Source organism: Alligator mississippiensis, chromosome 10 (assembly GCF_030867095.1).
Source record: "Alligator mississippiensis isolate rAllMis1 chromosome 10, rAllMis1, whole genome shotgun sequence".
NCBI classification, from domain to species: Eukaryota; Metazoa; Chordata; order Crocodylia; family Alligatoridae; genus Alligator; species Alligator mississippiensis.
In genome coordinates this window covers 22470902-22498246 of record NC_081833.1, presented here as the reverse complement: position 1 = coordinate 22498246, position 27345 = coordinate 22470902, and the positions used below count along the sequence as shown (strand labels likewise).

Genomic DNA, 27345 nt, shown 5'->3' with positions numbered 1-27345 from the left:
AGCTACAGGGAAATTCATATTGACAATATAATTCCCCAAGCTAGAATCTGGCCAGGACTCTAGGGATAAGATCCCTGCTTCTGCGACAAGTTCTCTAATGACCACTGGCAGTTTTACATCTTTTCTCCAGCATGACCCATCTAGTAGCAATTTGGCCTGCAACACACCTGCTAGCTTTGGTAAGAAGATTCAGGAGGAAGCAGGCCATCCCCTAAAATCCCCACCATTGCTGCTTTCGGGCAGTTCCCAGGTCTCTTGCATCAGTATAAAACCAGCTAACGCTATTCAGTTTAGGAAAAGTAATACCAATGGGATGATGGCACAAGGTGCAAGTTCTACAGTTAATGTAAACTCAAGTCCCAAACGTTAAGGCCAACCAATCTGCATGAACTCCATATATCGAGATGAACTATGATCTCTAACTTTGCCCTTTCAAAGCCTCAATGATCCCAATGCATCTATACTGCCGTACAGAAGAGGAAGATGAAAATCAATACAGCGAGCAAAATGTAAGACTAGGCTTATTCAAAAATCCTTTGGCAGCTAAGGAGTAAGGCATGCGATTGCATGTTCTCAAGCAATTACTAGTGTCATTAAATTTGAATTAAACTAGGGTCCATTTTGACCTAATAAACAGAATGGGTGGGGAAAAAACTGTAATTATATCAACATCAAGCTATTACCTGTTCAGGGGTATAAAGTGCTTACCTCATTAATAACTCTGACAAACTTGTTTTGTAAGCTTTCTGCATTAAACCTGATATTTTTCTACCTCTCCAAATTAAAATTAACTACTTCCTGATGTGGATGGACACTCCAACAAGGCAGTCCAGATACAGGTCAAAGCACACTGACATTGTAATTCATCCCCTTAATGATGCAGGAACAACTCCCAAGCCCCTGAAATCAGAACCATCCTGCCCTGCCTTTAAAATAAATGCAAATAAAGAGATTAAAAATCCTTAAAGCAAACCCTTTACAAAAAGGATGAAATTTCATAATTTCAAAACATAGTAGTTCTCCAATTACTTTTCAGCTTTTAACTTTATATTAGCAATTTTCTTGGTTTCTTCATTCTGTCAGCAAGAGCTACTAAACTCCTGCCAAAGAGGCACATAAGAAAGTAAAAAACAAAGCATGACAGCTGTTTAATCAGGATACTGAATGCAATTCAGCTAAGAGTAATATTCTTCCTTAAAAATCAATGGCATGAAGTGGGGTACTAAGGAAAAAAAGGGCTCAATTAAAGTTGTCCCAGTATCTTGACAGCAGCAATGCACACACTCCCTGCTAATGAAGGACCTGTTGGGAATTTCAGGGGCTAGACAGCCACACCCAACTGATTGATTTTAATTCCTCATACAATTATCCTAAGCATTTCTGAGGAACTGAGACTGGCTAAGATTACTGTTCTCAACACACAGTACTCCATCTTAAGTGTAAATGGGGTAGGCCACTACAGAGAACTCCAGGAATTGTATTTTGGCCATTCCCAACCACATTTCTAGCAGATTATTAAAATCCAAAAGAGCACTCCCTGCATAAGGATACAATTCAAAGTGGTTTTCCATTATACCCAAGAGTCGACCAGTCTGTAGATCCATCAATGTTCTCAGGTATGTCTTATCCAGCAAATGAAAACTATTTTACTGGAATTACTCAAGTCTGCAATAAAACCATCTGTCAAGATTACACAGGATTACACACTACAATACCCTGCAAGAGCTAATTAGCAAACAAGCACATAGGACAGTACAGTGTTTATTATCAAGCATGAAATCGAAAGCAATCAAATCACTATGGTTTAATCAATGGCCTTTAAATAAGGAAGTAGCTTGAAAATGATATGACGCAAACTAAAATGTTCTCTTGTTTGCTTTATCATTTATTTTTTTTAAATATACTTGTTAAACAAGCCAAGCAAGTGTCTGAAGTTGGGTTACATAAAGATCCCTACTTCCTGAATAACTTATAGACTCAACTTCCACTTTTACTCAGCTGGTTTAAGTTCTTAGTGCCAAGTCCTGGATTCTGAACTGTGAGTTTAAAGGGGTACTTTAACTCAACCTTAAATGGATAGGGCCAGGAAAGATATTAGATTTTCTAGAAACAGCAGAAAACCTTTAAAATTTAATAGAAATAAACTTTTTAAAAAACTAACACAGAAGGGCAGTTCTGTGAAGCCAAACAGTTTTCTGTAATCTTCTCCCTGAAGTATCCACAACTGAAACATTGAGCCATTCTGCTAGGATTGCAAAAAAACCTAGAAGTGACATCAGTGAGAAATTGACAAAAAAGAAAAATGACTAGACTGTGTTCACAGGCCAAGGCAAGAGAAATATGAAAAAGAAAGCTAACAACACACAGTAAGCTAGTAGGCCCACTCACCCACCAGAAGATGTGCCCCTTTCTTCAGGGACTGAGCTTTATTACTCCAAACAAGAAAAACTTATAATAAATTTGTAATAACATCATGGGAAATAGTGTTGGAAAATATTTGAGAGATCCATCCCCACCACCCTGAGCCCCAAGATAAAATCAAGTAGCCTTAAACCATTCCTGACACACATTTATCTAACCCATCACACACACAAAAAACAATACTGGTGGAAGTACAGCTTTGCCCATATATGTACTACTACTCTAAGGACTTCTGTCAACAAAGTTAGATGACTTATGGATCACATCTCTTCATACCTTTGACCAACTCTGCCAGGCTGGCTTAAGTTTGGGGTGGAGCTTTGGCCTCTATGGTTCAGGTGTAAAGCTAGGTTTTATTCCTACCTGTACAGGTGACTTTACTGAAATAGTCAGCCAAATCCTCAAAGGAAATTTGGCATCTCAGCACCACCAACCTTCTAGGCACCTGGACACTGGATGGAATCCAGAGCCCCGAGTTATAAGCATGAGCTCCCTATACAGTCTGATGGGGAGAGTATCTCAGAACAGCATACCAAGACAAGGGGAGCTGCTTAAGAGAGGAGTCGATTCTAACCCTGGAGAGGGCCAGGACTTAGACACCTACCTCTAGTTGAGATTGACAACCCTGACTTCGTCTTGAGGTCAGGCACTCAGGTTACTTCTATCTTCTCTTTAAACATACCTGGTGCAATAGCAAGTGGTTGTGCTCCCCCACAACCTCCACCCAGGGTCAGGAAGATCCAATTCATCCACTTCCTCTGGCAGAGAGAGTTCAAACCTACTTCTCCCACCAATCAGGAGGAAGTTGGGCTGTGCTGTGGTGGGTACACTCCCCACCCCTCCTGTTGAGGTTGTTCTACTACCTCGGCAATTAAAGATTAGCTAGACAAGAGAGGGAGCATGACTGGTTCCTAGTGGTTAGGACACTCACCTGGGAAGCTAATGCATTTTAAACTCAGAACTGTTCCATATAAAAAACAATCCCAGCAGCTTGGACCAGAGCCCAAGTCTTTTCCCTCCCTGCAGCTACTGAGCCAGTGCTATGCTCCCTTTCTCTCTGGCATTTAATTATGCCTGGCAAAGTAGCACAGACTCAAGCAGAGGGGTGAAGAGGGCCCCACCCAAGTACAGTTTACTGCCTGTTAGGGCACCCCCTGGGAAGGAAGGAAAGAGATGTAGATTTGAAACCTCAGCCAGAAGAGGGAACTAAACCTGTCTCCCACAGCCTGGGTAAGGGATCTAACAATGAGGCTGTTGTATAAACAGAGAGTAGCAGCAGCAGCAAACCTCAGGTGAAAGAGTATTATAAAAGGCCACCAACTCCTTATACGGCTGATGGTGACTAAGTGAACCACAGCTGTCCAATGATTTAAATGCAAGGCAGTGCCCCTCATCCTCCTGTCAATATATGTGAAATAAGAAGTGCAGCCTTTTCATGGTTTTACTAACTAAGTAGGATTACATCCTGTATATTGCCCATGGAAAACTGCTATTTTATAGGGAACTGTCTTTGAAATCACTAGTAGCGCAGGGCTTTAAAATCAGTTTTTTCTCCATGTATATCCAGATACCAGAAGACTGGTATCTGCCTACAAGACTCATCAATTCCCTTCTCTTTTCAACTTCCCAACTCAACATACAGCAACAGCTACAGTAATTTTTTTCTGGATCTTGCCAATTGAAGCATAGTTACTTCCTTCTCTGTAGCAAAGAATGTTGTGAGATTCATTTGCTGAAGTATGTGCATTTTCTAAAGCAGTTTAGGAGAAAAAAAAAAAAGATGTGAGAATGAAGTCCCTGCCTTCACTTGAACAGCAGTGTATGTTACAGACCTAATAAAGTTCAAGTGGCCATTCAGCAACTACCTCTGAAGAATAGTCGATATACAATTAAACCTTAATGACTTGAACTTCACTTATCCAAAACATGATCCTAAACACAATTTTCAGGCAAATCTGATAAGACAGTTTTACCTACTGTTGCTAGGATTGAGGAAGCTGCTCATACCAGGCATGTAAAAATGTATATGCACAAGCAGAGTATCTGGCCAGCAGGTTTAAAAGGCTACACATAAGCTTAGACACCATGACGGCATAATCCAGAGGCTAACAATAGCTATCCTAATCATTCAACAGTTTCAGGGACCTTGAAGAGCTGATAATCACAGACCTCCTCTATTTTCTGAAAATGAAATAAACACAGAACTTTTTTTTTAAACCAGATACAGACATTTAACTAGATTTCATAACAAGCCCCCAGTACAATGCATTAGCTCTTGTGTGTATGTATCGGAGCGCTTTTTGTGCTAAAAATAGGTTGAGTCCTGCCAATTCAGGGCTTGCTCAGCATCATAAAGCTGCAATGCCCAAACAACGTATCTGCTGCTAACCAGGACCTAAGTGCACCACGAAAGTGGAGAAACATCTGAAAAGACTGTGCGAAACAGTCATTTTCTGAACTGAAGGTCTTTCTTTGTGTACTTAAAAGCTGTCTAGTATTTCTGCAGCATTTCAGTGGAAGCCTTCCTGCATCCCTGGTTTATGCTCGTCCATTTCTCCTCCTCTTCAGTTGAGCGTGAACTATGTCGCTGAATCCTGTCCCACCCAAGCAGCGTGGGCCTGCCTGTGACAGGCGCGCCACAAGATAAGCCCTGCACCATCTGCGGACACTGTCAACCCCTTTCTCTGCCAGATGTGCTGCTCTGCTCCCCGCCCCGCGTCCTGCCTGCTCCCCCGCTTTCTGCTCCCCGCCCGCGCCCTGGCTGCCGCTCCGCTTTCTGCTGCCCGCCCCGCCACCCCAGGTGCTGCTCGACTTTCCGCTCCCTGCTGCCCTGCTCGCGGCTCCCCACCCTGTGCTCCCAACCGCGGCTGCCGCCCGCGCCACTCGTGTCGTGCCGGCCCGGCCCGGCCCGGCCCCGCCGCACCCCGCTGCCCCGACACGCTGCAGCCCGCGGGACCCGCCTGTTGCTCGCCGGGTCGGGTCGGGTCGGGTCGGGTCGGGTCAGTCCCAGCTGCCCGCGCCGCGCTCTCACCTGGCCCGGGCCCGAGAGGCCGCAGCGGGCGGGCGGGTCGGGCCGGTCCGGTCCGGTCCGCGCTCACCGCCCCCCGCTTCCTGCCTCGGACCCGCCGCTGCCCGACGTGCGCCTGCGGCTGCTGCCAGGCGCGGCCGATCGTTCGGCTGCATCGGCGCTCGACTCCCGCGTCTGGGAGCTCGGGCGAGCCGAGCTAATCGGGGCTCGGCCCTCGACTCGCCAGCCTGCTCCCCCCCGCGACCGGGGGGGGGCGGTCTGCGTTTGCCTGCGCGGGGAGGGTGGAGCCGACTGGGCCGCCGTCACTGCCCGCATCAGCGGGGCCGATGTTGGGGGAAGGGGATCTTTGCATCGGTGGTTGATTTAGAAGTCTGTGCTCTCTGGGCCATGGCGATCGATTAGCTCCTCCACACAGCTCGGTCCCAGAGAGCGCTCGGGACGATCGGTGCTCGATTGGAAGCCCTGAAAGGCGCGGGCGGCCGGGGGGTTAACCCCTTGTGGGAAAAGGCGGGAGTTTGAATGGGGGGCAACGATCCATGGGGGCCTGGATCGGAGCAGGCGCCTCTCGCCCGGCCTTGGGTTCAACGTGCTGGGGAAAGGGTGGGGGGACTTACGGGTTTCTTGCCCATTCAACCCAAAAAGTGAATTTGAGGCTTGTCCAGTCTAGATGAAAGAAGCATTTACTCTTTAAACGAGTCACTCTTGCACATGCATAGCTAGGTCTATTTTCAACTGGATTAACCTGTGCGTTTCAGTATGGATAAGACTTAACCAGGAGAAGCAACAAAACCGGACAAGGGGAAAGGGATTGCTAACAATATAAAGGGGAGAATTTGCTTACAGAGTGGTGTTTTAAGGAAGAAAAGGCTCAAAGGGACAGGAAGAGCTTTCCAAGTAGACGATACAACAAGAAATTAGCTATTGGAATAGCAAGGGCAATAAGAGGATGGGGGATTCTTACAATACAAGGAGTCTTCCGCAATCCTCACCAGCGGGGCGAGGGCTGCAGTGCTCATTGTTCTTTTCTTGTCTTCCCCCCCTGCAAAAAATGTCCTCGGTCGCTCACAGCTCAAAACCACCTCTGGTGTTAGCCCCTGACCATAATTTTTCACAGTATGCTATGTTACAAATGTTCTGGTCACAACCATCTCATTCCCATGAACAGACTTCACTTTCCAAACTAACCTAAAGTTTTATTGACAGGTTTTTTTTTTCAATATCAACATATTGATTCTTTTACATGCTGTGAGCCCAAGTTTGGTATCACAGCTACTCCATGAATGGTAATAGCTGATACAGGCAAAGCAGCTTTCCTCAAAGGAATGGATATGCAGATACAACAAAAGGACCTTTGGTGGAGACTTTGACTCTATGAATAAGGGGCACAAATTCTCTCTGAATGCTGAGATGTGAACAGTCAAGTAGTCACTATTGAGGGGGAAACGGCACATTCCTTAAAGATAAGCCTCCTCTTGGGTTTCAACTGAATGCCTGAAAGATGACAGCATGAGGTTTCCGCATAAGTTTAGCACTGAACATGGGGAGTGAAGTGTGCTGAGATGAGAGCAATGCAGCACATGGGATTCTAGTGTTGACCACAGAATAATTTAAACATTTCTGAATCAACAATTATACCTAGTCTCTCACTGATTATCACCATCCCCTTTCAGTTCCTATCACATGTGATGTCATATCAGTAAATATACCTGGCCTTTGAAAGTAACATAAAAACAGCATAATTTGGAAAAGTTATTCTGCTTCAAGAGGGGCTTAAGGCAAACATGCCACTGGAGACAGTCCTGGATTCAGCCTCACCTGTGACTAGTTCACCTCTCAACTTTAGTGACCTCTCTTGAAAACTGTTGGATTTCAGCTTCAATCCCATCATCTGTAAAAGGTGAGTAATGTTTACATATGTAAAAAAAGATGTAATAAATACTTAACAAGGATGTTGCAAGGCTAAAAACGTTAATCTCCATAACAGATCTTTGGCCAAAATGCAAAATAGAAGAGCTAAGCACTTAAACATTTTCACCCTTTTAATAACAATGAGTACACTAGCACCTCTCACAGCTTGTCAAGGCCTAGTTTTATTAGTTTCACACTGCATTGCTTTGGTGATCATTCTTTGATAGCACTTTTTAAATATTATTTCCTTTTTCCTGATGACAGGGTTACAGTACATAGGACATATGCCTCAGTGAGTCAACATCTCATGATTCTGGGGAACATACCCTGCAAATGTTAAGGTAAATGCTTAGTCACAACTCCGCTAGTTATAAACCAATATCAACCAGTTGATCAGTACACCTTAGATGGCTTGTCTTCCCATAAAAGAGCTAACACAGGGTGTGTCTACGTGAGGTGTTTCATGTTCAGAAGACTGAAGCTACTGTGCATTAGCACGGCAAGCAAAGCCTATGTTAATGCACAGTAGATTTAGTCTAATGCACAGTAGCATCAGAAAAACGTTCATCTGCACTAATGCACAGTAGCAACAATTATGATGCATTTAGTACGTGTCATAACAGGTACTAAACTTAATGTAATTACAGTGCATTAATAAACGTGTAGATGTGCCCACAGACACTTCACCATAAATCCAGATTTTAGCATTCTTGTGCTCAGGTTGAAGGCCTTGAATAGCCTCTCCAAGCCTGTAATTAGCAACGTGCAAGACAAAGAGTTTATCTGTATGGCTCCAGGGACACAGCCTGGTGAGAGCATTTGAACATTACAAGATTGAAAAGGATCTCATCTCTGAAAGGCGCTTATTGCTTTGGAGGGAATAAACCCACTCCTGGCACAGAAGCTGTTATCCATGGGTGTGAAGCAGTTACCTCAGTTGGGGGATGTGATACCACAGCTATCAGCGACAGCTTGTTGGGGACACGGGAAAAGGAAAAAGCGAGTCCTTCGAAAGGAATAAGAAGAGCAGAGGTGCCGTTGCGCTTCAGTCCTCAACACTTCAACATCCTGCCCCCGGGCACCTGATGACGAACAGATCATCGTGAGGGCTGGCTGGGACGTGACATGGCTGTCGCGCACCTGCACACATGTGAATCCTGGTCCCCTGGGGCCCCGGGTCAGGTCAGGGTAACGCGGCGCTGCAGAGCCCAGCACCCTCCTGGAATGGAGACCCCGGGCGGAAAACACCCGGCGCTGGGCTGGGCCGGGCCGGGCCAGGCGGGATGCCCTGGAAGCCCGCGACAAGGCGCGCTGGGGATGAGCCGGAGCCGGGCAGCTCTGCAGGAGCCGCCGGGCCTGCAGGAGGCAAAGAGGGGACCGCGAGCAGCTCCTAAGCACCCTCTGCCGGCAACCAGCGGGGCGCTCCGCACGAAGGGGACGGGACCGGCCCGGGGCGAGCCGCGCGGGTGCAGCCGGCACCTGCCTGGCTTCTAGGGACCTTATGAGGTCAGTGGCTCCGCGGCCCGAGGGCACTGCCCGCCCGGGCGAACGCAGCAGCGGGCAGCCACCGCGAACCCGGACCCCGACGGGGGGCGGGGCCTGCCTCCGCTATCAGGCAAGTCCACGTCCCACCCGGGTGGGGGTTCAGCACAGCCCACTTCGTTCTAGGAGAGGGCCGCGAGAGCAGCCCTAGACTCCACTTGGAACAACCCAAGTAGCTACAGCACTGCGCAGGCGCTACCACTAGCACCAGGCTCCGGCCCCCGGGGGGTCCTGATGACTCCGTGCTGGCCCCCACGCGGCCCGGCTGGTTTGAGGTGTCCCGCGCATTCGCCTGCGCGAGTTTCCGGGTCAGGCAGAGCGGAGGCAGCCCGCGCGTCCCGGAAGTGGCTCGCGGAGGGCCTCGCCCGGCTGAGGCGGCGGGAGGAGGGAGCGGGTGAAGCGGCTTGCGGCCGCCTCCCGTCGCGATGAGCGCGGCCGGGCTGGTGTCTGCCGCGCCGCCGGCCCCCGTGCCGCCCGGGACGCTCCCCGCTGCCCTGCCGCCCGGCCCCGAGTACTACGAGGAGGAGGAGCTGGAGAGCGCCGACGAGGAGGACGGCGAGCGCAGCGCCCGCGCCCGGGACTCCGACGAGGGTGGGCGGGGCCCGCGCCCGGGAGCCTGGGGGGGGCTGGGGGAGACTCGCACCTTCCTCGCTAGGCGGGGGCGGGTGTGTGTAGTGTAATGGATGTACGTGTAATGCCCATACACGTGTGTGTGTCACGTACACACGCGTGTGTTCCTACAGCCTTGCATGCGCATGTCTAAAAGCACAAGCTTTTGTGAGCTGACACACTTCATCCCCACTTGGGACCTGGTGGGGCAGGAGGAGCCGGGAGGGTCACTGCTTTGGGTCTTAACCTCAAGATCAGGGTTTCTCAGCCCACAGGTTTTGACCCAAAAGCAGGGCGCAAGAATATAGGGGAGGGTTGAGAACAAACTCTACAAATGGATTTTTCTTTAAAGGAAAAAAATGTGGGGAACCGCAGCATTTCCTTTGCCGTCCCCCCATGTCTCACACACACACTGCTGCCCTTCACTCTGGGGGCAAGGGCAGCAGGTTGGGGGTGAGGGGCACTGGGTCGGGACTGGCCATCGATGTTTACAAATGGGTCCTGGTACAAAAAAGGTTGAAAACTGCTGCTCTAGACTCAAACTCTCCTGCCCCCTATCAGACTTGAGGAACCCTGCTTTTTGGCTCCAGTAAAATAACCCAGTAGTTCCCCCATTGCAAAGAACTGGGACAGCAGCCAGGCCAAATGGGTTTGATGCTGTGGATTTCTGTTTCACATCTCTGGGTTTATTTTATGAATGGTGGGCAGGGGTTTGCGCACCTGGGTGGTAATGTTGCACATAACTCATGGCAGCCGTGAAAGGACTTCACAGCATCCCTGCAACAGCCAGGTTGAGAATCATTATGTTATTTCCACAAGAGGGTGGGGGGGAAATTGGTGTAAAACAGTCACAGGAGAAACAGGAGGGATGAGGGGGGTGGAGTTTGGGCTGGTTTTCAGTGGAGAGAGGGGTGGTAGTAACGGAGGAAAGTCCATAGGTAGTGAGAAGAGTGTAAGGCAGGGACGGGCAATTATTTTGGGCAGAGGGCCACTTACTGAGTTTTGGCAAGCCATTGAGGGCCTCATGATAGGTAGCCAGGGCCAGATAAATATTCATTTTCTAAATTTTTTTAGGGGCCCTGCGGGCTGGATAGAATGGCCTGGCTGGCCACATCTGCCCCATGGACCGCAGTTTTCCCACCCCTGGGGTAAGGGGAGGAACAGAGGAGTGAAGTGAGGGAACATAGTAAAGTAGTACAGTGACAGGTTACAATGTCAGAGAGATTGTGTGAGATGGCACTAAGCATTAGTACTCGCCTCTGTTACATGTAGATTCTGAAGGACTTCTGTGAGGTGTATGCTTGTAAATACTAAGCTGAATAAATCCCAGTAGCATTACTTAGCACCCTTCCTGGAAGTCTTGTCTCTGTTGTAAAACGTAACAGAATTTAGTTCTATTCTTTTTTTGTTCTGGGTTTCAGGGAAAGTGTGGAGGGGTTTTGAGACTTGTAAAGGAGCTGGGGTTTGCTCTAGCAAAGAGAATATGGCAGGGATAAAAATGTAAGAAAGTCTACAACACATCCCTTATGCTATGCCTAGCTTTCATGGATGGCATGAGGATTTTCTAATTTACTATAATTAGCTAGATTTATTCAAGAAACAAAGGGACAAGATGTTTTGTGTCAGCTGATTTAATTTTCTATACTATTAAGCTTTATTATAAATGCTTGTTTTAGCAAACAGGACAGCTATGTGTGGAAAACACGGATAGCAGCTTGTGATGGTCTGAAGATGATTGTGTCAGAATTCACCGTTTAGGCTGCCCTAGCTTAATTAGAAATAAATGCAACTAGACAAAAATGACCTGTTTCTTTAAAATGATTTGATGCTGTGTTTTTAGTGATATCAAATTATTCTACATTTGATTCAGATACTGAGGATGCTAGTGAAACTGACCTGGCAAAACACGATGAAGAGGATTATGTAGAAATGAAAGAACAGTAAGTATTCCTCCCCCACCAAAACAAAGTTTAATGGCATCTTTCTTTAAGTTTTTTAACTTGCTAAAAAAGCCAGGGGCAGGTTATTTCTGTCTGGATAGTTCCTAACATAACAGGGCTGTTTAGTTATATTGGACTTATTAAAGGTTCCCTCTGTCTACAAGCACAAACTACTTAGCTGTTGCATCAGTGTTCAAACAACTTAAGTGTTTGCTACTGTCCTCCTGGATAGATGTGACTTCACTGGAGTCATTCATCTCTGCTCTGGACATGAATGGGCCCCCTGTGTGCTTGGCGGCGGACCCAGAAGTGGACTAGAAGCACTTCTGGTCCACTTCCAGGTCTACCGCCAAGCACACAGCGTGCGCCCCCCCCCCCCCCCCCCGCCCCCCCCCCCCCCCCCGGCTCCTGTGGGACGCTCCATCCGCCTCACCATCTCAGCCTTCATGAGCCTCCTGGTACCTTGAAGTATGTAGAAAAAAGATTTAAAGCTGTGTCTATGTCCGAATCTCTCCAAATCAATTTGGAGTGATTAAAGGATCTCCTGATTCAATTCAGAAACTTACTCTTCTCATATAAAACCTTCACTACCCCTTTAGTTCTATGATAAACCCAAATGGTTGCTCCTGGTACAAATCAATAGTCTGGCTTATGTTTTCTGTATATTTTTTACTCCAGTGTGTGTTGATCTACAGCAGGGGCGGGCAGTTATTTCAGGCAGAGGGTCACTTATTGAGTTTTGGCAAGGCATTGAGGGCTGCATGACAGGCAGCCGGGGCAGATAAATATAAATTTTCTAAATTTTTTAGAAGCTCTGTGGACCAGGTAGAATGGCCTGGCGGGCCACACCTGGCCTGCAAGCCACATTTTGCCCACCCCTGATCTACAGACATCAAGAACAATACAACAGACTTATGCCCTCTTAGCCTTGGGGGTGTCTCAATCTTCGTGTCTCAGTTCCCTATTTTTAGGATGTGAATGTGTCCCTATCTTGCATAGGCTGCGACTTTAAAGTAAGCCCCCATCAATATACATGGAAGACAAGATACACTTGTGGCAAAATAAACTTTGACTTCCTGCCTTGCAACTCTGTGAATTAACACAGATCTATTCTTCCCATCCTGCATTAAGCATTGGAGAATGCTGCAAATGCATTTAATGAAATAAAGTCTGTTACCAGAATTCCTAAGCTTAGCTTGGTGTTCTATTGTCAAGGGTTCATAATAGAGCAGCTTGCTTCTTGCATTAGCAGTTACCATACCACATCATGTATAAATCCTTGTGTATGCTCCTGTGAGATGCTCCATCCGCCCCACCATCTCTGTTCACAAGCTGTGCCTGGTACCTTGAAGTATATAGGAAAAACATTTAAAGCTGCGTCTATGGCCGAATCACTGATTCTCTGAATCAGCATCTAATCTTCAGATTCAGCTGAATTGAATCGGGACAGTGATCCGAATCAACACGTCAAATCACTGTCCCCCCAAATCGGGCTGAATTCAAATTGAATAAGGCCTGCTTCGCACACCCCTAATATTTACCTGAAGAGGTGGTGAAATGAACAGTCTTTGTTTGTTCTACTGTTTATATAATGCTGCCCTTTTGTTACAGGATGTATCAGGACAAACTGGCATCACTTAAGAGGCAGTTACAGCAGTTACAGGAAGGTAAGGAGTTTTTTCTGAAATAATAGCAGTTGCCTTGCTTTAAAGTGCGTCTTGGAACAAGAACTTGCAGCCATCCTTCAGAATTTGTAAGAGAAGTTTTCTTTAATATTTTTTCCACTACTAGTTTGCTTGCAATTGAATGTGGGATGGGAAAGGGTGAGAAGCGTTGTATTCTCCTGATTTGGGGAGAGCTACGTAAATGTAAAGCTTTGTAGTCCATCTAGGAAAATGCCCTTTAACACAGTGACCACTAGAGAAGTTGGTCGTCTTAGCCACATTCATTTTTCACTGTTATAGTTCAGCTTTCTTTTTACGACTTTTTTTTCCTGAGTGTTGGCCTTTGGCAATGCTGTGCCATTTCAGGGCAGTATTTTTAGGCTGCCCTTGGCATACTGCATGATGCCCCTCAGTTAGGCATGTGCACTAGTGGAAAAAATTCAACCACTTCGTCTTTGTCTGCTCCCCTGCCTTCTCTCCTCTCCCAAATTCCACCCAGGCCAGCAAAGTGTAATATGCTTCTATTCTGGTTGGTTTCGGGGAAGCAGGTGAGCAAACTTTTATTTAGCCTTTCCCATATAACCGTATAACTATATCTAGCATTTCAAATAGTCTGGGATCTCTAAATAGTAGAGCAAATAAAGTCCTAATAGAATTCTGTGACTAATTTCAATCAGGTACTTTACAAGAATATCAGAAAAGAATGAAAAAACTGGACCAACAGTACAAGGAAAGGATCAGGAATGCAGGTGAGTTGGATTTCATTGTTTTTAAAAAAAGACATCCAAAGAACCTTTATGGCATTATGGTTACAGATGTACTGATTCATTGCAGAAGCTTCCATTATACCATTGCCAAAGCCCTCAAGCAAATAAGGGTAGCTATAATTGTCCCATTGTCATCTTTGGCAAACAAAAACATGTTCAGAAGTAGTCGTTCATGTGGCATCCAAATACATATAAACTTGTCTTCTAGAATAGATTGCAAAAAATGCAGTTCTGATGCTATTGGACTGTTTTCCAAAACGTGTTTGACTTATGTTCAGAACTTTATCTGTTTTTTGAGATACTATCATGTGACAATATCAGGAACGTTGGTACTCAGGGGATGTGAAATAAGGCCTGATTAAGAGCCCAAGTTCGCTGCTTTTATATTTATTATCACAGTCTTGAATAAAAATTCTGGAGGTGCATCCTTTATACAGAGCCCAGTCCTGTTCAGTTGAAGTCAGTAGGAATGTTATTACTGATTTTTCTTAGGAGTAGGGCTGTTCCATTTGTAGGCAATGTGCTTACCTCACTCTGATGTATGAACTGAATTATGTCTTTGAGATGTGCTATAACACATCTTCATTGGTATACAGCAGGGGTGCTCAACCCCTGGCCCACTGGCCAGATTCAGCCCTGGCACTGTTTTTTCTGGCCAGTGGAGCTCTCCCTCCACAGGTCCAAAAACTTAGTGGCATGGGAATAGTGTCACTGCTGCTCTGATCTCAAATTTCTAGACCTGTGGGGAGCCCCATGGGACAAATTAACATTGCCCTTTGCACTGGATTGGGTGGGCAATGCAGGACGTAATACTGGTATATGGGGTTGGGTGTGGGAAGGCCTGATCTGCCCTGCTGACCAGCCCCATGCCACTCATCTGGTCCCTGGGGCCAAAAGGTCAAGCACCACTAGTATGCAGCACTGGTGCACATCTCATCCGTGCCCATGGGCCAGATTTAGAGCTCAGAGCCGCATCATGTGGCCTGCAATGCTAGAATTTAGCAGCGGTCACGTGAGTTGCTGCAGCTCCTGGAGTTGCAGCAACCTTTGCTTTTCCCATGAGGAGCTGCTCATGGATTTGGAAATTTGGTGGAAAGACAGATGGTGGATTTAGATTCATATGAATCCAAAAGGTCTGTCCCGCCCACTTACGTAGGCAAAAAATACTGTGTTACTGCAGAAATAAACTTGAGGAAGCAGCAGCTAGGCCCAGTGAAATTTGTTTAATCCATGGTCCTTCACGTATTGCATTTCTAGCAGTATCAGCTGCATCCTGTAAGCTTTCTTTTTAAAAGTCAGATCTGGTGCAGACTTACTTTAATGGAAACTTAAGCAGTTGGCCCTTTCTTGAGTTTATTCAGGACTGAGAATGGCACTTGGATTGAACAGAAGTAAATCATAAATTGGTTGCTACTCTATGAAGTTTGCTGCCATTTTTCTTCTGAAAACTTACAGAAAGCTCCAGTCTGCATTAAATTTTTACAGAAACTTTGACACGGATACGCAGAAGTTGACATTGTAGAAGTGTAAAATGTGTCTGAATGGCATAAGTATGTACATTGTTTACCTGTCCACCTTTGCTGTATTGAATCATTTAGAGTTACTAAAGAGAGTCATCATGTATCTTTAAAGGATAGTAGTGACACTAATTGGACCTTTGGGTTGTTTGTTTGTTTTTAATCTTGCAGAACTTTTCCTCCAGCTGGAAGTAAGTATTCTTTATCATCTTATCTTGTGAAAATAGGAATGGTAATCCTTTTTGCGAAAGCTATGTAGAATTTTCCATTAGGGATGTGTGAAGTTTCGGTCCCTAATTCCATTCGGCCCGATTCGGTGGCCGAATCTCCGAATCCAAATTGAATCAGAGGACCCTTTAATCTCTCCAAATCGAATCAGAGCCCTCCAAATCGATTCGGAAAGATTCGGACATAGAAACAGCTTTAAATGTTTTTTCTACATACCTCTAGGTAGCAGGCGGTTTGTGAATGCTGAGATGCTGGGGCGAATGGTGTGTCCCACAGAAGCACAGGGGGCTCCCCAGCACGTTCAGCAACAGACCTGGAAGTGGACCAGAAGTACTTCTGGTTTGTTTCCAGGTCCGCCAGTGACTGGTGCCTCCTGGGTCTGGGGGGAAAATGGGGTCGCCTCTGTGGCTGAGCCAGGGAGGCAAGGGGGGCCCTCTCAGCACGCTTTCCGGCGGATCCAGAAGTGGACCGGAAGTGCTTTTGGTCCACTTCTGGGTCTGCTGCCGACCACGCTGGGGAGTCCCCATGCTTCTGTGGGACACTCCATGTGCCCTAGCATCTCAGTATTCATGAGCCACGCCTGCTACCTCAAGGTATGTAGAAAAAACTTTTAAAGCTGTGTCTATGTCCAAATTGCTGATTCTCTGAATTGGCATTGAATCTTCAGATTCAGGTTCAGCCAAATTGAATCGGGACAGTGATCCATAGTATCATAATAGCTAGGGTCAGGAGGGACCTGAACAGATCATCTAGCCTGACCCCCTGCCACAGGCAGGAATGAATGCTGGGTTCACAAGACCCCAGACAGGTGATCCTCCAACCTCCTCTTGAATTTGCCCAAGGTAGGGGTGAGGACCACTTCCCTGGGAAGTTGGTTCCAGATTTTGACCACCCTAACTGTAAAAATATTGCCTTCTGATCTCCAACCTAAACCTATTCTCCATCAGCTTATTTCCATTGTTCCTTGTCACCCCAGGTGGTGCTGGGGAGAAAAGGGCTCTACCTATTTGCTATTGATCTTCCCTGATGAGTTTGTAGGCAGCCACCAGGTCCCCCTTCAGCCTCCTCTTGCTGAGGCTGAACGGGTTCAGGTCCCTCAGTCTCTCCTCGTAGGGCCTGTCCTGCTGCCCTCTCACCAAGCGGGTGGCCCTCCTCTGAACCCTCTCCAGACTGGCCACATTTCTCTTGAAGTGCGGTGCCCAGTACTGGACGCAGTACTCCAATTGCGGCCTGACCAAAGTCGCATAGAGGGGGAGTATCACCTCTCTGGACCGGCTTGAGATCACCTTTGGATGCATGACAAGGTATGGCTGGCCTTGCTGGCTGCGGTCTGGCATTGGCGGCTCATGTTCTTCTTGGAGTCAACAATGACTCCAAGATCCCTTTCCGCCTCTGTGCTTTCAAGAAGGGAACTTCCCAGCCTGTATGTATGCTATGGATTCTTTCTCCCAAGGTGCAGCACCCTACATTTGTCTACATTGAGCCCCATCCTATTCTCGTCTGCCCACTTTTGTCGTCTGTCTAAATCTATTTGCAGCCTCTCGCTCCCTTCAAGTGTGTCCACCTCGCCCCACATCTTAGTGTCATCAGCAAACTTAGACAGTATGCTTTCTACCCCCTCGTCCAAGTTTTGGTGAAGATGTTAAACAGTGCAGGCCTGAGGACCGAGCCCTGGGGTGCCCCACTGCTCACATCTCGCCAGGTTGAGTACAACCCATTCACCACTACTTTCTGGGTGCACCCCATCAGCCAGTTTTTTTACCCATCCAACTGTGCAGGCATTAATGCCACAGTCACTTAATTTATTGATGAGGATGGTGTGAGAGACAATGTCAAAGGCCTTCTTAAAGTCTAGAAAGACTACATCCACAGCGACACCATCATCCAAGGATTTAGTTACTTGGTCATAAAAGGCAATCAGGTTGGTCAGGCAGGACCTGCCTTTGATGACCCCATGCTGATTGCCCCTGAGCATGATCTCCCCTGCAGGCCCCCCACAGATATGCTCCCTGATGATTCTCTCTAAGATCTTCCCAAGCACCGAGGTGAGGCTTGCAGGCCTATAGTTACTTGGGTCCTCCTTTCTCCCTTCCTTTAAAATTGGGACCACATTAGCCAGATTCCAGTCCCCTGGCACCTGGCTAGGTGACCATGAATGCTCATACAGCCAGGCCAAGGGCTCCGCGATGACCCCTGCCAGCTCCCTCAACACCCTTGGGTGGAGGACATCTGGACCTGCAGATTTAAAAATGTCTAGCCCTTCCAGAAGATCCCTAACTACATCTGCACTGACTAAAGGCCTGACAGAGCTATCCCCAAGATTGTCCCTACCTCTGGTAGGTGGGATATCCTGGTCCCTGTTCAAGAAAACAGAGGCAAAGAAACTGTTAAAAATATCAGCTTTCTTGTCTGGCGTAGCCAAATAAACAAATCGCTGTCCCTGATTCAGGCCGAATCCAAATTGAATAGGGCCCACTTTGCACACCCCTATTTTCCATCATTTAAAATTGGGTACTGTACTGTATCTCACCTATAAACTTCTCTTTAATGTTACTTTGGAGTAGTTGCTGAACACTATTTTTTTTTAATTTTAAGACTGAACCACAAAAAAACCATAAACAGTCCTTTAAGCTTACGACTGACTACCAAAAAACCTTTTTTCTTAATTGTAAACTATTCCTGTTTTGAGGATAGTTGGTTAGAGCTTTGAGATATTAGGAAGCATAAATGAAAATTGTTTTTAACGCTGATCACACCGAGCTCTCTGCTTAGTTTTACATATTTTCATTTGATCATTTAAATGCTGGCACACTTTAGAAATATAACGTATCCATACTCTGGGATATGGCAGCCAAAGAAACATCTTTTGTTAGCATCAGCCCCCTTTTCAGCTGCCATATACCTCCTGATGTTGCTTTTGTTTCTTACCCATTACTGTTTTCTTGTTGGCTTGCCTTAGACAGAGCAGGTAGAGAGAAACTATATCAAGGAGAAGAAGGCTGCAGTGAAGGAGTTTGAAGATAAGAAAATTGAGCTGAAAGAAAATCTGATTGCTGAGTTAGAAGAGAAAAAGAAGATGATTGAGAATGAAAAGCTAACCATGGAGCTAACAGGAGGTAAAACAAAATAAGAATCTGTTATTCTGCATTTTCTTTAAGTCAGTTTCAAAGTGGTGAAGCCAGTACACTATGGGTAGGCAGAATGTGGGTTTTTAAGTTCTCTACATGTTTGTTTTTAGAACACTAATTCTTGGCTTTTTAGTGGGCAAAGTATTTCAGTGTAAAGGTCCTTGGTCTGGGCCAGCATGGCCAACATGTAAATTAAGAAGGAATAAAAAATAAGATACTGTCTTCTAATAGTTTCTTTTTTCCTTCAAAAAAAGAAGACCTAAACACTTTCAAAGAAACTTCATTTTTGTTTCGTGGTCTTTTATCAGTTACTAAAACTAACAAGGTTAAGAATTGTAGTATCTTTAAACTAATTGGATTATATGGCTTAATTTTAAGGGATTCTGTAGGCACTCTTGAACATTACCTCTGTGGTCTTAAACTTCTCTATTGGAAGTGCATAGAATTGGTTCTGGAACATGTTCCAGAGCTGTGCCATGTGTTCCTACTAGTGCTGTTGTGCTATTTCATGGCATAGTCACCTTGTAACTTCATCTAAAGAAGCTATTTAGGTAGAAGTCTAGGGATTACTTGATTAAAAATCATTTGGGAACATCACAGAAGAGAATTTTTTTAATGGCTTTCACCATTTTAGTGGGTGAAATGGTACAGAAATTATTACAAGTGTTACTAGGGCACTGTATGGCATCCATGTCAATTTCTGTACCAGGGGTGAGAAGTGGTGGTGGTTTTGTAGTGAGGCTGTGCCATTTTTATACTTGCCTGGTCAGAATTCTTTCCTGTCATCTCTGAAAGAAGCACGTGAAACTTTTATTTCAGTAGCAGGACTTATGCAATAATCAGAGATCAGAATGTATAGAGAGAAATCGTGACTTTTTCAGCCTGTGTACAAAAGGAAGCAGGATGAAGTTTAAAAAAAAAAAAAAAGGCTCTGGGGCAATAATGTTTTCTTTCCTTTTAAATTAAAATATGCTTACCTGTGTTATGTATCTCAAGAATTATTTCTTTTGCCTTCGATATACTGCTTTATCAGTTATACTCTGGAGAGATGCTCTTTTATTTTAACCGTTAGCATACAATGCAAATTATTTGCAAGCTGTCTGATCTGACAGACTGTCTGCTAATAGTGTACGGTATAGGTATGCAGACCACAGCTTCCTTACTTGAATACTTATTTCAATAGCACTCACATGCCACAAGCAGCAGTAAAGCAAGTAAAGTCCCTGCAGTTGGCTCTTCACTGTTGTAAGTATGTCTTAAAACAGTGGTTTTTGCATGTTAGAATGTACTAAATAAGATGCACAATGATTATTTTCTCTAAATGTTAGAGGTGCGCTGATAAAGATTTTTTGGGCCGATACCTATAGCCAATTATTGACTAGCCATATCGGCTGATATTAATACGATTGCCAATATGCAGCATAGCAGCTTGGAGATCAGCATCCTCCTGGTAAGTCTGTTGTGGGGTGGGGGGGAAGGAGCATGGCAGGGGGCAGATTGAGGCCTCTGTGGTGAGGGAGTGTGTGGGGGTGGGGCAGGTGCTGCCCAGCTGGAGTGGGGCAGGGTGCAGGATGGAGCTGGCAGCTTGTCCAGGAGGGGCAGGGGAGCAGCTCCTGCCACTGTGCGCACCCCCAGGGTAGTATGTGCCCCCCGGATCTATGCACGGGGTAAGGGCAAGCTGCTGCTGCGCGCTCAGGGTCAGTTCTGCTCCAGCCTCTTCTCGGCGGCTGCGCTTGGGCTGGGTGTGGCGGGCCAGGTGATGGCAGGGCTATGGGGAGGGTGGGGCTAGAGATGCAGTGAATTTTGGGGTGCCTCTAGCTCCCCTGTAGACCCACCACCACTGCCTGTTCTGCCCTGCCTGGCCTGAGCACAGCCACCAAGAAGAGGCTGGAGCAGCCCCAGCCACTTGTTCACAATGGCAGCCTGCCCTTGCCATGTGCACAGATCTGGGGGGCATGTGCCTCACTTGCCTTCCCCTACCCCACCCTGGCTGTATAGCACCTGCCCCTGCCACACTCCCTCCCTCACCACATGGGCCTCGATTTGTCCTGCCGCTTCCCCCACAATGAACTTACCAGCCAGGTGCTGCACTTCTCACCGCATGCATGCTGTGGCTGCTCACGTGCACACAGCATTTATGGATGACATTATTGGCCACATTAGGCAAAACAATCCGATTGCTGATAATGTCAGTTTTCCTATTATCGATGTTGATACAATATGGATCAGTGTATCGGCGCAGATCTACTAAATGTAGTTAACTGATCATGGCTTCCCTCATCATTTTCCTATACTATGGTGGTGGCAATTGGAACTGATGCATTTCAGCTATCCTTGTCACTATTCTTCTAGCAATCACACATGAGATGTTCCTGTTTTTCCGTTAGGTTGGTGTGAAGTGTCATTCTATGACCACCACCATCTTCAGGAAAAAGGATTTCTTTAGCAGTTACGGTTTGGCAGTAAAACTGTTGATATGTGCCACACTATTGACTTAATCAATAATGCCAGGGTTTAACTTGCTTTCTGAGTTCTTCAGTAACAGATGTTAAAAAAGCCGAATAGAGGCAAACAATAAAGGTTGAAAAATGCAATTGAAAGCCAATAAAATAGATTAGGAGAAATGCATTTGTGTCCAGGCTCTGGGAAATGGGCAGTAAGTGGAGGCATTTCTTTCATGGAGCCAATTAGTATCCTAGGTGCAGCAAGCATAGCCAAGGTAATAACTGACACAATAAAGGCAGGTAGAAGGATAATTAGCTTACTTCACAGATGGTGCTGCTGTGATATTGGACTAAAGGTCTTTTCTAATAAAGAGCAACTCCCTCACCTTATTAACAGACAGCATTGGCTGTGTTGCTGAGATCTGTCTATGATGCCTTTTATATTTTCACTTCATAATTTTTGCACAAGAGACTTAATATTTCAGTAACATACAGAATTAAGATGTGAAATGCATGTAGATAGATTTAGGAATGCTGATGACTTTGTACAGCCTGCTTAGTCTAACCCTGGCCTCATGAGCACCTTGTCCTGAACTGAAATATCACCACAAAATTAGAGTTGCACCATAGAGGTGCATATCATATCAGCGACGATAAAAGGAAAATTGATATTGTTGGCAATTGACTCCATCCCGCACCCCGCCCTACTTTCACTGAGAAGTGTCTGCCCCAGCCCCACTCCCTCCCTCACCATGGGAGTCTCAATCTACACACCCCTCTATGCCCCTTCCCCACAACAGATTTACCGGCCAAATGCTGTTCTTCAATTTGCCAGGCTGCATATCAGCAATCGAATCAGTATCAACTGATATGGCTGGTCAATAATTGGCCATAAGTATCAGCTCAAAAAATCTTTATTGGTGCACCCCTATCTAAAATCTTGATAAGGGTTCCAAAAAGGTATTGCCACACATGGACACAGCTTGCATTTTCTGACCTGTGCTTCTCATAAGTAGGCCCAGTCTTGTGGAAGCAAACTTACTGATGCAGGAAGCATTGTGTTTAACCAAGTTTTAACACTGATTACCTGAAGTTACAAGTTACTGTTAATGTGATCAGTTGGAGGTCTACTCTTGATCTCTTTTGGCCTGAAAAATGCTTACCTATCCATCTGTCTTGTTGCTCTAAGGATACATGTCTTTAAGAATACAGATTGCAAGATTTGAGTCATAATAGTCTGCAAAACGATAGGCAAATGTGCTGGCATGGCTGCTGCAGCCTGCTTTCAGTGGAAGAATCAGCTTTCAATTAATCTATAGTGTGATAGAATGACTTAAAACAGAAGCTTCAAAAAACTGGGTTGCTCTTTTGTTGCCTTTTGAGATTGCTCAACTTGTTTCCTATTTTGCAAAATCTTAAGTGTGACATTGGGCCATCTTGCTCCTGTTCATTCCAAGGGAGGAGGAAATCTCATTTATGTGTTGTGATGTCAGTTATGTCATCGGTCCAGAGTTTCATGCATTTCATTAGAAAAACAATGTATTAAACAAATTCCCATAGCCAATATTAATTTAATAAGAACTGCTTTTGTAATTAAGTCTGCCGAGATAAGTTTAAAGGAACATTATTTGGTTATGGATACCAGCTACAGTGAATAAGTTACTCTGAAATGAGGCACCTGCATTCCATGCTGAGAAACATTACATAGACTAGAATATTAATTCAACGAGCGACTTAGGCTGACAAACCCATATAATTAAGATTTCATTTGCAAAGAGCACTAGAACACAATACAATATCCAGAATGTAGATGAGACAGAAATCTGAAGAAAAAGCGAGTAAATTAATGAAAACATGCAGTTTTGGTAAGACTGGGGATATTTACTCATGAAACACATACATAATTTGTTGGGGGGGGGGGGGGGGATATGGAAATGATCCAATTCCAGTACATATGTGTAGTATTAGTTACCCTGAAAGGTTCATTATGCATAAAACAAAGTAGACTGTTCTCTCAGCTGGGTGTTTTTTTAATTGTGGTTTTTGGGTTTGGTTGGCTCCTAAGCATTATGATACAAATAATAAATAAAACCCTACTGTCTCTCAACTTTCTCAATATTAACTGGTGAATTTCTTGGAGAAATCCCAGGAATGCATTTAGTTGGGTTATCATTCCAGATAAGCTTTCTCTAAATCTCATGGTTTCATTGCATGTGATCTAACAATACATCTCCATGCAATTTTTGGCTCCAAAGTCATCTGAATTTGCAGTAGTTTGTGGGGGTTGGGGGGGATTGCTTTTCTTTGTTTTTATAAAGAGAAGTCATTGATCTGAAGTTACAGTTTTCAGTGTAGGTTCTAAATCTGATGAGTATAAAATTAGACCACCTACAGAAGAAATATAGCTTCATGTTTATAATTACTTCAAAGTAGTAAGTTGGGATGAAGATGGACTTCCTACAATGCATGGTAAAGGCAGCAAACTTAAATAGATGTTGTAATTTTCAAGAGGTGATACATTTTTTTTCTTATTTTTTGTGGTTGTTAATTATTTTTAAAGTTTTTAATTTTGTGTTTACTTGTGAAATTGTGTCCAGGATATGGGGCAGTTAGGTTGCTGTTAGCAAAATGTGGGGGCAAAAATTAGCTGTGCAGTAGTTGGAAGAGAATAAAGGCACATGCCAACTTCAAGTCCAGAAGATAAGACAGATTTAAGTGAAATTCTTAGCTTTCTTGACTAAGAAAAAGTACTCATAATCGAAAGCAGTCGTTCTCAACCTTGGTACCTTGAGATCCTTTCAAGGGTGCCATGGAGTGCTACTCTATTAGCCCTGTTACGTTTGTGAACATGATTCACAAGATAAACTCAGAGATTTCAAATGGAGATCCATAATTGTAGTCTTTCTGAGTTCTTTGCAAAAGAAAAATTGCTCTATTATTTTTCTGTGCTCAAAAAACCAAAAAAGTGAAAACTCAGAATTGGCATGTTTGTGAAGGGTACCTCAAGTCTGTCCAGGTATGCCTCAAATCAAAAAGGTTGAGAACCATGCATCTAAAGCTTGATTTATTTTTATTGATTTATTTATTTTTATTTTTTTTAAAAGCTTGGAGTAAAAGGGTGCATTTTATGTTAACACTGTCTTTCGGATTTTCATTGCTTTGTGGAACTGGAAGTACAGTTGGTCAGACCATACATTTGTAGTATATGTCTTATGAAGTCAAACTGAATGGGACTATTTTTTGATAGAATTTAGGCATCGGTATTGTTTTGTTTGAACTTGTTGGCTTTGTTAGGTGAGTCAGCATACATTTCAGTCCACAGTGCCTAGCCAAAACTTAACTCAAACTCAGTACTGCTAGATTACTTTTATCTAAGGATCTCCAAGTTTTTACTCCAAGGGGATGGGTTAACTTGCATCCTAAAATTTTTGGGGAAAAGTTATCTATAAGAATAACTCAGGATGATACTGAGAGGAGGCTTACTCATAAGGAAATAAATAGCTCAGTAAAATGTGCTTTAAAGTGGTCTACACATCATGTCTCTGGCCTCTTATTTCAATAGTTCTTGAATGTTAAGCAGGTTTGGGCTGGACAACATTAGTCCTTCAGTAGAAGTTCTCCAACAAGCACTTCGATGCCTTGAGAATGTGATGTTAATAAAATGTAAAATTTCCAGAAAATTCCTAAAATTTCTTCTTCTTTTTTTTCCACCATAGCAAATCATTTTATCATTTGGAGTAGTTTGCTTGCTTCCCCTTTAGCACTAGAAGATAGTTTGCTCTTCATGGATGTGCCCTGTTTTAGCCAGAGGTAGAAATCCTATGTTCCAACCACTCATTACCAAAGGTTTCATGATATATTTGTGTTGTTGCTGCATTTCAGAGGTTTTCATGGGTTTTCAAATATAGGTTTTGGGTAGGTCTTCATTTAAGAATGTGCAAGCTCTTTAAAAAAATGTCTTAGGTTAAGAAGTAAGCGACTCTGAACTCACTTCAGTATAACTTTGTATCTGCTAACTTGCTAAAATTGAAGTACCAAGATGATGATGAAAGCAGGAGGATGACATCATTCTGATTTTTCTCTCCATTTCAAGCAGTATAAATTCCAGATTCGAGTCAAAATTAAGATTAAAACTTTTTAAACCTCAACTTGCTGTGGCTGCATATCTTCCTGAATGACTGCTTTTAACCTTTCCATTGCGATGTTTACATATATTAGTCATAATTAATGAACGGAATGCATCTCGCATAACATAACTTATGTGCAGTGTCTGGAGGGCCTTTAATGTTAATGTTAATGTTTTCAAAATCAGGATTCAGTCAGAGATGAGATTTCTTTTTGCAGTCAGCCCATCAGTGAATGCAACTTTATTTGTTGCTTTTACTGCAGTAACAGTTGCTTTGATGTGTGCCATGGTGATCCTTGCTCACCCTTGAGGGAAAGGGAAGTTTAATCTGAGCTGTTTTGAACATGTTATAGGATTTCAGCATCTGGATAAAGCGAGAGACGTTGCATCAACAGGGGAAAGCTACCGTGGGTACAATTTTAGGCTTATTTGAAGATATGTCTGAAATGTCAGTATATTAAGAGCTGTATAATTATGGGAAGCCATTTGAGTTAATTACTTAAGAACATCTGTAACAAACTTTATACATGATCATAGAACTATAGGAAAGTTGAACTGGTAGGGACTTCACAAGGTTATCTAGTCCAGCCCCCTGCTCAAAGAAGCATCACCCCAGCCAAGTGTCTGTCTAATCTGCTCTTGAAAATATATAAGGATGGAGATTTCACAACTTCTTTATGTAACCTGGTCCAGTGCTTGACCATTGACTGCCCTCATAATTAGGGTGTTTGAGTCTACTTTTTCTCCTAGTCTCCAATTTAAATTTCCTTTGTTGCAGCTTGAGGCCACTGCTCCTAGTCCTGCCTTCTATGGGCACAGAAAAAGCCCATTTTCATCCTTTCTATAATTGCGTTTCAGGTGTTTGAGGACTATTATTAAATCCCTTCTCAGTTTTCTCTTCTCCAGACTAAATAATCCCAATTCTTTCATCCTTTCCTCATAAATCTTGCTTTCCAGGTCCCTAGTCATATAGTTTGCTCTGCATTGAACTCTTTCCAGTGTGTCCACATCCTTCTTGAAGTGTGGGACCCAGAATTGGAAGCCGTACTTAAGGTGAGGACTTAGTGGTGCTGACTGGATCATGTTGTTGGCTTCTTTGTAACAAGAATATGAGCATTTAAACTACTGAAATACTCCCAGTTAAGTCAATTTTCATTTAGACATCCATATTCATAAATGAGCTTCCATGATACATACTTTCCCATCATTGTGCCAGGCATCCATGTTGCACAACACAAACCTTTTACATCCTGTAGTCATTTGCAGGAAGACACATAAGTGTTACGTCCTTTAGAGCATAGTTTTGTGTGTCATCTGAACCATTTGTCCACAGTAAGAAATCTTTTTTTACAGTTAGGTCTCCAGGTCTTGTCCACAAGCTGTTACTTTGACAGGATTAAGCACAGTATTCAAATAAGAGCGTCCTTATAACTTCCATAGTAACTAGGCTTGAGTGTCTAATGTAGCTGCCTACATTTAACTTGGGCAAAGTTTGCATGTGATTGTAAATATGTCATGCAAACACAAATAAGTGTTCTCATCCTGGATTTCATCACGTGCTACTTGAAATCTTGAGTACTTCTGTTAGCTGCCTACATTAAGATGTGCAGAACTAAGGGGGACAGGGAATCTAGTCATACAACTTGCATTAATATCCATGAAAGTTGTGGTTGAATCCCCTAAGTAGCTTAGAAAACCTCAGCCTCTGTGCTTAAATACTTATACTTTTATGTAATTGTTAAATTGAAAGCAATTTAACCAAAGAAGTAGATGTACTTAGGTAGAATTTTGAAAGTTTTTCCATCTTATTACAATTTCCAAAGCTTATTAATTTTGGGCAATTGGATAATACTCTGACATGCTCATTAGTCATCATACTGGTTAAGAATAGCCCATACTGGTGTTCTTTTTCAAAAGCATGTTGAGCTTCTGCTTCATAGGTGGCATTTGATAAACTATAGTACTCTTCCTCTTGTTTGAATGCAGGTCTTGAACTGAAGTCTAGCATATTTCAGTTTTCTAC

General features: G+C 44.3%; 2 protein-coding genes and 1 long non-coding RNA gene across 4 annotated transcripts in view; 1 reads left to right on the top strand and 2 right to left on the bottom strand.

Moving 5' to 3' along the window:
- The window catches only part of TAOK3 (TAO kinase 3), a 151037-nt gene extending 145447 nt beyond the window's left edge, over window positions 1-5590 (bottom strand). Inside the window, exon 1 of one of the 2 annotated variants that reach the window (XM_014593635.3) lies at window positions 5453-5590. The gene's annotated coding sequence lies outside the window, so the exon portion shown is untranslated. The remainder of the gene's footprint in view (window positions 1-5452) is intronic. The other variant, XM_059713551.1, reaches the window with a different exon arrangement.
- A 1031-nt stretch (window positions 5591-6621) lies between these two features.
- On the bottom strand, window positions 6622-8834 carry LOC109284675 (uncharacterized). The gene is made up of 2 exons (XR_002092226.2): window positions 8290-8834; window positions 6622-7337 (listed from the first exon to the last, which is right to left on the bottom strand). It is a non-coding gene; the product is annotated as an uncharacterized LOC109284675 (long non-coding RNA).
- Window positions 8835-9235: 401 nt separating this feature from the next.
- Window positions 9236-27345, top strand: part of SUDS3 (SDS3 homolog, SIN3A corepressor complex component) — a 34629-nt gene continuing 16519 nt past the window's right edge. The window contains exons 1-6 of the mRNA XM_006266413.4: window positions 9236-9490; window positions 11379-11448; window positions 13060-13115; window positions 13790-13861; window positions 15568-15587; window positions 18584-18740. Coding sequence (XP_006266475.1) covers window positions 9325-9490; window positions 11379-11448; window positions 13060-13115; window positions 13790-13861; window positions 15568-15587; window positions 18584-18740 — 541 coding nt within the window. The 5' untranslated portion in view covers window positions 9236-9324. The remainder of the gene's footprint in view (window positions 9491-11378; window positions 11449-13059; window positions 13116-13789; window positions 13862-15567; window positions 15588-18583; window positions 18741-27345) is intronic.